Source organism: Equus quagga, chromosome 9, assembly GCF_021613505.1.
Source record: "Equus quagga isolate Etosha38 chromosome 9, UCLA_HA_Equagga_1.0, whole genome shotgun sequence".
Taxonomy (NCBI): Eukaryota; Metazoa; Chordata; class Mammalia; order Perissodactyla; family Equidae; genus Equus; species Equus quagga.
The window spans coordinates 80,593,373-80,603,291 of NC_060275.1; the positions used below are offsets into that span (position 1 = coordinate 80,593,373).

Genomic DNA, 9,919 nt, shown 5'->3' on the forward strand with positions numbered 1-9,919 from the left:
ATGCTGAGGCAGCATCCCACATGCCACAACTGAAAGGACCCACAACTAAAAATACACAACTATGTACCAGGGGGCTATGGGAGAAAAAGGAAAAATCAAATCTTTAAAAAGAAAAATTAAAATAACACTAAGACCCATTGCTTCATTGGGGTTGCAAAATGGTGATAGTCTAATTCTGCTTGTTAGCTAGATTCTTTTATGAAGAACTTTTCCCTTATCAATATTTGGATATCCTGGGGCTGGCCTAGTGGCATAGTGGTTAAGTTCATGTGCTCTACTTCAGTGGTCCAGGGTTTGCAGGTTCAGATCCTGGGTGCAGGCCTACATATTGTTTATTTTCTGAATAGTTTTATAGCATATCTGTACTAAGTACCATTTCCCATGCACCAAGCCATGGGAAATGTGTGCAGCACATGCTGTGTGCGGCATCCCACATACAAAATAGAGAAAGATTGGCACAGATGTTAGCTCAGGGCCAATCTTCCTCACACACACACACAAGGATGTCCTGAGGTGCAGTTTGTACAAGAAAATTAGGATAAATGATTCTTTCCTTTTACTTAGCAGTTTTCATAATGAGTTGATTCTCAAGCATCTCCAAAGGTAATCAATGAATGTTGTTTTTGTAAAAATCATTATGAACTTAGTGACTTAAATATAGTTGATATGTTTCAGTCCTCTGTGGATATTAATTTTCTGATACTCAAATTGTCCCCATTGGCCAGTGAGAGCCCCTTCATGCTTTTCCCTGAGTCCTTTTCATGTAACCTTAGCAATCTTTGATGACTTCCTTGTTTTTGTTTTGACAACATGTTCAGGCTTATTTTGTGCATTTTATGCTCCAGCCTTGGAATCAGTCATTTGTCCTAAGAGCCCTGATTCCTTTTAATGAAATTCTTTTATATTTTCCTATATATTAGACAGCTACTTAGTTGCTCTATGGGATGATAGTTATGAAAAGGCATCCTGGGCATCATATCCTGTGGCTCATTGTGACCAGGTTTATAAATCTGCTTTTAGAAAGGAAACCTGATGATTTTGCCCATCACTCAGGTTTTGAGTGCTGTTCAGGACCAGTAATATTTCTGGGAGGAGGGAGTAGAATTGAGGTAAAGTGATTGTGAAAAGCCGGCCTCCTCCACACTTATCTTTTTGTTCTTGGCGCATGGGAAATGGTGTTTAGTACAGATATGCTATAAAAGTATTCAGAAAATAAACTTACTTTATCTCTATTCTATGTTCATATTTTAAAAGGTTAAAAAATATTTTATTCCCATATAATTTGACCCGTTATTTTTTGTGATTTAAAATAACTGCTTTGATGACAGCAAGGACTTCTCCAAGTGGAATGAACTTTGTCCTTCTCGAAGCAGATAAAGGGATAAATTGAAGAAATAGTCGCCTCTGGGCCAACTGACTGGAATTCAAGATGTGGAGAGCTAATCAACACTCCTTTGTCTCCACTCCACTTCCTCCCAGCCTTCAAGTTGCCTCCCACCCCCTTCCTTCTGTGAGCCTCTTCTTCACCTCCCCTGGGCTGGAAAGTTTTCCATCTCTTCATCAACCCTGTGGTGTTACAGCAGCTGTCTGTTTGGTCTTTCCTCCCCTGGCATCAAAGTCCTTTAAGCCCCAAACCAGACACCTAAAGGAAATCCTAAATGTAAACATCACCTTTTAATCACTAGTGTCCTGTTTACTTTGAAAAATGCTCATCCTTCCTGTAGTATTTTAGCTGATTGGCACTACTAAAGGTAGAAAAAGATTTTTGGCAACAGTTTTAGATAAATGAAGTTTCCATTAATAAACTTTGTCAGAGTTCTTTAGGAAATTAAGATGAGATTCCCAGAGACAAATGAAGATGGTACTTGCAGTCTAGGATCAAGATTCCTCCATAATTCTTCTTCAGTGTTGTTCTCTGTGTGACCGTCCTCACTGAGTAAAAACATTGCAAGGAGAGCTACTATTGAAGTAAATACACCAAAAGAAAATGTGTTCAGGCATATTTTTATTGCTCTCACATTTTAGACATTCTTATGTTTTATGACATCTAAAGTCTTGGGATAGCAGAAACAGATGACTGTTTAATCTTTGACTTTCCAGTATCTTTTTTTTCCCTAATTAAATTTGGGCTATAGTTAACCAAATAATAATTTGACATTCTATCCATTTTAATAGGAAACAGTAATATAAATTACAAGATTATTTGGCAGTTTCTCTATTTTAATTGATTATGATCTTGTCTCTTTCTAACATAAACCAATCTAGGATGTAAAGCAGGAGTTAATAAAGTTGGTTAAGGCAGCAGGATTTTCATCATCCACACCTTCCAATGGCTGGGAAGGAAACAGAGCCTCACAGAACCTTTCCTTCCAAGAAATTGCCCTTCTTAAAGCTGTGCTGGCCGCTGGACTGTATGACAACGTGGGGAAGATAATCTATACAAAATCAGTCGATGTTACAGAAAAATTGGCTTGTGTTGTAGAGACTGCCCAAGGCAAAGCACAAGTTCATCCATCCTCAGTAAATCGAGATTTGCAAACTTATGGATGGCTCTTATACCAGGAGAAGGTAAAGTGCTCATTCTTAAATTCCAGTATTCAGGGCATTCTTCTAGAAGTCCGCCATAACAAGTTAGGATGCCTCAACAAGTATTATATTTGGTTCTTAAGTTGAGCTATTCATTTTTGTTTGGATTTGAAATCAAGATGTACATAGTTTCTCAACGAAAAAGAAGTCCTTATTTCTTTCATTTAATGAAAGAAAAATATTAAGGTTTCTACTCTGACCATCATCATCTTTTCTACTTGAAATAAAGATAACTATAGGAAATAGATGTTGTTTAATAATGTATCGGTTCCCTGAGATTTCACTAAAAGGTGCTATCTCAAAAGGGAAAAAAGACATGTTATATGTACATTCCCAAATAAGGGGGATATGGGATGGGATGGTAGAACTATATGTGATATGGCAACAGTTTGAGTCACAGTGTAACCTAAGATAATTTAATGGTAAATACTTATCGATTACAATTAAAACAGTCAACCTTTTGGGCTGGCCCCGTGGCCGAGTGGTTAAGTTCGCGCGCTCTGCTGCAGGCGGCGCAGTGTTTCGTTAGTTCGAATCCTGGGCGCGGACATGGCACTGCTCATCAGACCACGCTGAGGCAGCGTCCCACATGCCACAACTAGAAGAACCCACAACGAAGAATACACAACTATGTACCGGGGGGCTTTGGGGAGAAAAAGGAAAAAATAAAATCTTTAAAAAAAAGAAAAAAAACAGTCAACCTTTTGAATCATAGCTTGTGAAAGTAACAAGGATCCATAACTCACCCACTGGCTTGAATAACTGCCAGCATAGCATCAAACTTAAAAGTAAAACACGAGTGGGCCGCCCTGGCGGCTCAGCTGTTAAGTGCACACGTTCTGCGTCGGCAGCCCAGGGTTCGCTGGTTTGCATCCCAGGCGCAGACATGGCAACGTTTGGCAAGCCATGCTGTGGCAGGCATCCCACATATAAAGTGGAGGAAGATGGGCACGGATGTGAGCTCAGGGCCAGTCTTCCTCAGCAAAAAGAGGAGGATTGGCAGATGTTAACTCAGGGCTAATCTTCCTCAAAAAAAAAGTAAACCGTGAGAAATTACTGATTAATGGCCATAGCTGATCATTGGTCTAGAAACCACCTTGAAGCTTAATCATAATTTTATTTTTGCATTAATTAATTATTTAACAGCATCAGCATTATAAAATTGCTTGTTCATAGTTTCATTTATGTTCAAGGTATATAATTCAGCCTTACAATTAATGTTTAAAATGCCTTTTAATAGTATAAATAGACAAGTGGTGATTGTGATTATTATAAAATTGGCAAATTATGCACAAGAGGATGTGAACATGCAGCTTTACAAAACTTATGACTTAAAATACAAGTAGCAAATTAAAGAAAAATGCTTACATGAAGTAGATAAATTAATTTATTATATTTTTAGACTGTGAAGTTTCTTTTTTCTCTTTATTCCTCTGCAGATAAGGTATGCTCGGGTGTATTTGAGGGAAACTACCCTGATAACCCCTTTTCCAGTTTTACTTTTTGGTGGTGATATAGAAGTTCAACACCGGGAACGTCTTCTTTCTGTTGATGGCTGGATCTATTTTCAGGTACAGGCTACAACTGATCTTAATGACTACATTAAAATTTTTGTTTCCAATACCATTGAGATTTTTAAAAACTTTATTTGAGTTTGTGTAATTTCTTCCTATAATTTGACTTAAAATAGATGACTAATTTTATCTTTCCTCTATGGTTTTAAATCTGTTAAATTTGAAAATCAAATTATATTGCTATTACGGAATGCATTTATTATCAGTAACAATTATAACTTGCCATGTGTTGTGTACGTCAGTAGTTAACCTTGTCAGATAATTTCTGTAGTTGCCTTTGTATAACTCAAGGCACTTAAGCTCAGGGAGAAGTTAAATAACTTGCCTAGATTACAGAAATTGTTCTTGGTAAAGCAAGATTTAAACCTAGAGCTAACTACCTTCACACTCATGCTCCTTCCACTACATTGTGCTCCCTATGAAAAGACTCAAACAGATTCATAGCTTTTAATGTATATTGTCGAATTCTTCTCTGGAAGAATAAGGCCAACCAGTGCTACTGGCAATAGGTTTATTTCTCTGTTACCTCATCAACATTGACCAGTTTAAATTAAGCAAATCTAATACATTCTGCTATGGTATACCATGATAGCTGTTTGTGTAAGACTGGAGATGGAGAGGTAAATTTCAAATGCAACTTAAAAAATATATGCAGTTCTTGCAAGGAGGCTAGGGTGGTAGAAATGTTCTGTAACTAGATTGTGGTGATGATTGCACAGCTATAAATTTACTAAAAATCACTGAATTGTACACTTGAGTAAATTTTTATGGATTGTAAATTATACCTCAATAAATCTGTTAAGAAAAATTCCATTCCAAAAGCTGCAGTTTTCATTCCTACAGAGTTCATATAAGAGAAGAAACAAACAATGATTGAATAATGGTTGATTTTGGAAAGATGAAGTTTATGGGTACTTCCTAAGGAAACTGAGGTTTGTGTAGCTATATGAAGTAATTTGCCTGTATTTTTACCATAACGTTTTATATTAAAATTAAGATGTGTTAAGGCAGACTGTAAGATATACATAGTTACCTTGATTTATTTAAACACATTCATACTCCCAGGGATTAACTTTGTCCAATTTATCATCTCCTCAACAGGCTCCTGTAAAGATAGCCGTCATTTTCAAGCAGCTAAGAGTTCTCATTGATTCTGTTTTAAGAAAAAAACTTGAAAATCCTAAGATGTCCCTTGAAAGTAAGTGTTTGATTATAATTTAGGTAGAAAACAGTATACTTTTAAACATTGGAATACGCTATAGCACACATTGCAGAAATTCCATGTGATTAAAAATTGTTTTAATAAAATTTATTTTAGGCAGAATTCCATCAGACTCATAGACAATTCTTCATTCTTCACAACCTCTAATTATCCTCTTAAGATTTAATTTCTCCTTCCTCTTCTAAGCTTCACTTCTAAACTTCTGGCCATTTCACAGAAAAAAGGATGATAAAACTGAGCATTGTAAACTTTGCTACTTATTAGCATACGAGTAAACTAGTAATATAGTCATTATAAAAAATAAGAATGAGGGATTTTCTGTGAGGTTCCCAGCATGTTTTCTCTATCATTCTCACAAGTGCAGAACTATTAGTTTATATAAAATAAGCACATGATTTAACAGAAACCTGCAATGGACAGTTGAGTTTCCAGTTAGTCTGGTGGCGTGTTTCCCAAACTTGCCAAATTATCAGAATCATCCTGGCAGTTGTTAAAAATACAAAGTCCAAAGACCTACCCCAGCCATGCTGAATCTTCCCTATGGGAGAAGCCTGTGGCTGGGTTATTATTTTTTAATCTCTTTTAATCTATAACACTTCCCCTCTATTACCATCCCCGATTTTAAATGCAATTATTTTTAATAAACTGCATTGTTTTTCTGGTAGCATTTCCCAAATTTAGGATTTGGTTCGTTGCATCTTCATGCTTTGATTTAACGTGTTTCTCTATTTCCTACAAACTGGTAGTTATATCCAAAGGCTTGACTAGAATCAGATTTTTAGGGAAAGAATAGTTTCTAGGTGGTGCTATATTCTCTTCCCATTGCATCACATCAGGAAGCACTTCAATTCAGTTTTCCTGCTCTTAATGATGTTACGAATTGATCAGTAGGTTCGATGTGATTGTATTTAACAAGTATCCCAGTTAATTCTCATAGTCAGGCAAGTCGGGGAGCCACTGATCTGGTGCTGCTACCCTGAAGCCTCGCACCCTGTTTATTTGTATAACTAAATGTGAATGCGTAAGCATGTAACTGTGTTAATTTTCCTTTACTGCTGGAAACTTAGATCAGGTCTTCTCATATTAAGAGATGTGGGCTCTTTTCTTAGGGAATTTTGTGCATTACAACTGAACCTTCAAAAGAATTACATTATATAAAGTACAGGTTGAACTTCAACTTTTACATTAAGAAAAATGAATTTTAAAATGATTTCAGGGGCCAGCCCCATGGCTGAGCCGTTAAGGTTGTGTGTCCCACTTCAGCAGCCCAGGGTTTTGCTGGTTCGGATCCTGGGCGCGGACATGACACTGCCCTCAGGTCATCTTGAGGCAGTGTCCCACATAGCACAGCCAGAGGCACTCACAACTAGAATATACAACTATATACCAGGGGGGCTTTGGGGAGAAAAAGAAGAAGGAGAAAAACAAAAGAAAATTGGCAACAGATGTTAGCTCAGGTGCCAATCTTTAAAAAAAAAATGATTTCAGTGTTTGCCATAAAAGAGAAAGCAGAACTTACCCTGAGATGAAGCATATAGTTTTGACTTGAGAGGGAAGATAACGTACATTAGTGTCTTCTCTTTCTGGACTTTATAATAAGAAAAGTTGTGATATAATGCCAAGCTTTTGAAAAAGAAGTAACTAAAGTTGCTCTTGTGCTTTCTTTTACTCTGTTCTTCCTCAGATTAAAAATCACATTTCTTTCTAGACCTACCATTGTTCCCCTTGCAGCAAGTGACCTTTATTTTCTCTCTTTTTTTTTTTTTATTGCCACGGCCTCCAGGAACCTGAGTGTCATGCCATGGGCCTAGTTCTCAGAATTCCCCAATGCAACTGTTGAAACTGCAGAGCATTCTCTTATTGAAGCGTCTAATATAAATACAGAATTTCAGTCTTGCAGTCCTGATGATTACAGCTATGTCCAGAGTGGTGATGCCGTTCTTAGGAAGTCACAATATCAGAGCAACTGTTTAGAAGTAGAAGCAGCTGTTAAGAAAACCTCCTTAACAAATAACGTAGCCTCTCTTGCTCTATTTGTCAAATTAATTGGTGTTTGAGTCCTTTGTTGTGTAGGGAGGTCTGTCACTTCCCCATTGACACCTCTCCAAGAGCACTTCCTTGTTAAAATTTTTTCTTTCCTTTGGACTAAAGATGGAGAAACTGGTGACAGTTCCTTCTTCCTTGCCCTTACTGTGGACATCCTGACACACTGAGGAAGCTGGAAGAGTCAGTAGAGCCTTTAGTATCTTTGAGTCAGGTGAAAAAGTCAGGACACTTCTTGTCTTAAAGGAATTTTTAAAGAAGTAACTCCTTAAAAAGGACTGACAGTTACATCACATCATCTCTTGGAGTCTTAGCATATTTTTTGTCAAAGCACGTGTAGTATAACTATAGCAATACTTAAAATAATATTTGTAGGCCAACAAATTATATATGTGTCTCTAGTTTTATAGTGGATATTGCTAGTGTTAGTTTTGTATTCAAATTTAAGAGAATCTTTTTTGAAGTATACCTGTTGTTTACGTGTGTATGCATTGGAAAATTAGCCAGTGATGAATTTGTTCACGGGTTGTTTTTTTTCTTCCACTCAGATGACAAGGTTCTACAGATCATTACGGAACTGATAAAAACGGAGAATAATAATTGAAACTGAAATTCATGATCAACTACTTTAAAAACTAAGATGAAGATACTGTCATAAAATTACGTGAAAATGGACCATCCCATTAAGTATTTCAGTACTTAAAATGTTGGTACTAGCCATAACTTAAAGGTGGTGGAAAAAAGCACATACTTGAAACATGTGTAATTTTCTAGTTCCTTTTTAATGATTATTCTCAATGTATTTGCCACTACATTTACAATAAATTCTTTGGTATCATCCATGTTTTATGCATCCTTGTGTGCCTTACGAGCAAGGCCTCTGTCTGTGTATCTGTAACTTAGTGTTGTGATTCCCTGTGTACCCGCCTCATCCTCCCTCAGTCCTTGACATCTGGAGAGTTTAGACCTTCTTGACCCAGAAGAGAAAATGAGCTCCAAAACCAGTGGTAATTAAATTTCCATGAAAAGGAAGTCAGTTATTTAATATTTGCTACTCAAAATCAAAACCTAAATAAGTATACACTATTTATAGATGCCACTATTTCAGTACCATTCACTAAGCATAAAGATGTAGTGCTGGAGGACAGGCAGGAATGACTAGTGCTACTGTCGACCTTGGGATGAATAGCTTGCACCATTTTCCTCAATCCTGAGCTTTGATATCACTGCCCTTGAACCCTTTTTGTACCCATAATTGAGTTGGTAAGGTCGGTAACCTTGAGATAGTACAGCATGCTTAGATATTTTTCAATGGTTTCATTTGTTTCACTTACTGAGGATCTTCTGAAACTCCATTTTGAATATGTAGAAGAATTTTCCCTTCATTTCCTATCAAGATTGTTGAGGAACTTCAAATGTAGTCCTGTGTAGACTAAATGTCAGAAATTGTATCTGAAAGACAAAAGATTAGAAGTTACTAGGACCCTAGTCCAATTGCTTCACTTTCATAATAGATACTCAATGAATATTTGTTGAATGAATAAAAGGAAGCTGTAACTTTCACTTTATGTGCAGATGGAAGTAAAAAATAGTCGCAATCTCTAATTTTAGGTTTCTACTTGCAGTGTGATAAGGGAATTGAGAGCAAGGAGTCAAAGGTGACTGCAGTTTGGAATCTCTAGTTAGTGCTATTAATAGAAATGGAGATTTCAGGTGGAAGAGCTAGGCTGGGTGCTGAAGGCTGTTCAGCTTGTGACATATGGAGAGTCCTGCAGGTGGAACTAACAATCACTTTGTGTGTGCCAGCTAGTGCCTAAATTTTTTTTGTGTATTAGCTCATTTAATCTTCACAACAACCCTGTGAGATAGGTGGTACATTATCCCCATTTACAAATGAGGAAAGTGAGGCACAGAGAAGTGATAGGGGACTTGTCCAAGATCACACTGATAGTGGCAGAGGCATTATGGCTCTAGAACCATTTAAATTTCTGAAATGTAACCATAATTCCTTTGAAAATGTGAAACAATGGCTCACATCAGGGTTAGGGTCATAGGGCTGAATCTTCCACACAGAGGTGATAGTTAAAGATGTGGAAGTGGAGATAATCACCAAAGGAGAGAGCAGACAGAAGATAAGTGAGGTTGAAATCTTTCAGAACTCCATATTTCAAAGTCCATTTACTTCATTTCCTCAAGTGTACAGTATGTACACTTGAAAATTTTGTAAGAGGGTAGATCTCATGTTATGTTTTTTTACCACAATAAACAAAAAAAAACAGGCAAAAGTATTTGAATAGATATTTCTCCAAAGAAGATACACAAATGACCAGTAAGCATGTAAAAAGATGTTCAGCATTGCTAGTAATTAGGGAAATACAAATCAAAACCATAATGAGATACCTCCTCACCACTACTAAGATGGCTAAGAAGACAAACAATAACAAATGTTGGTGAGAATTTGGAGAAATAGGAACCTTTGTTACCGTGGGCATGT

The 9,919-nt window shown here is 36.8% G+C and overlaps 1 protein-coding gene across 1 annotated transcript in view; it reads left to right on the plus strand.

The window, feature by feature from the left end:
* Positions 1–8,265, plus strand: part of DHX29 (DExH-box helicase 29) — a 47,183-nt gene extending 38,918 nt beyond the window's left edge. Inside the window, exons 24-27 of the mRNA XM_046671056.1 lie at positions 2,266–2,568; positions 4,026–4,157; positions 5,262–5,358; positions 7,974–8,265. Coding sequence (XP_046527012.1) covers positions 2,266–2,568; positions 4,026–4,157; positions 5,262–5,358; positions 7,974–8,029 — 588 coding nt within the window. The 3' untranslated portion in view covers positions 8,030–8,265. The remainder of the gene's footprint in view (positions 1–2,265; positions 2,569–4,025; positions 4,158–5,261; positions 5,359–7,973) is intronic.
* Positions 8,266–9,919: the final 1,654 nt, after the last annotated feature.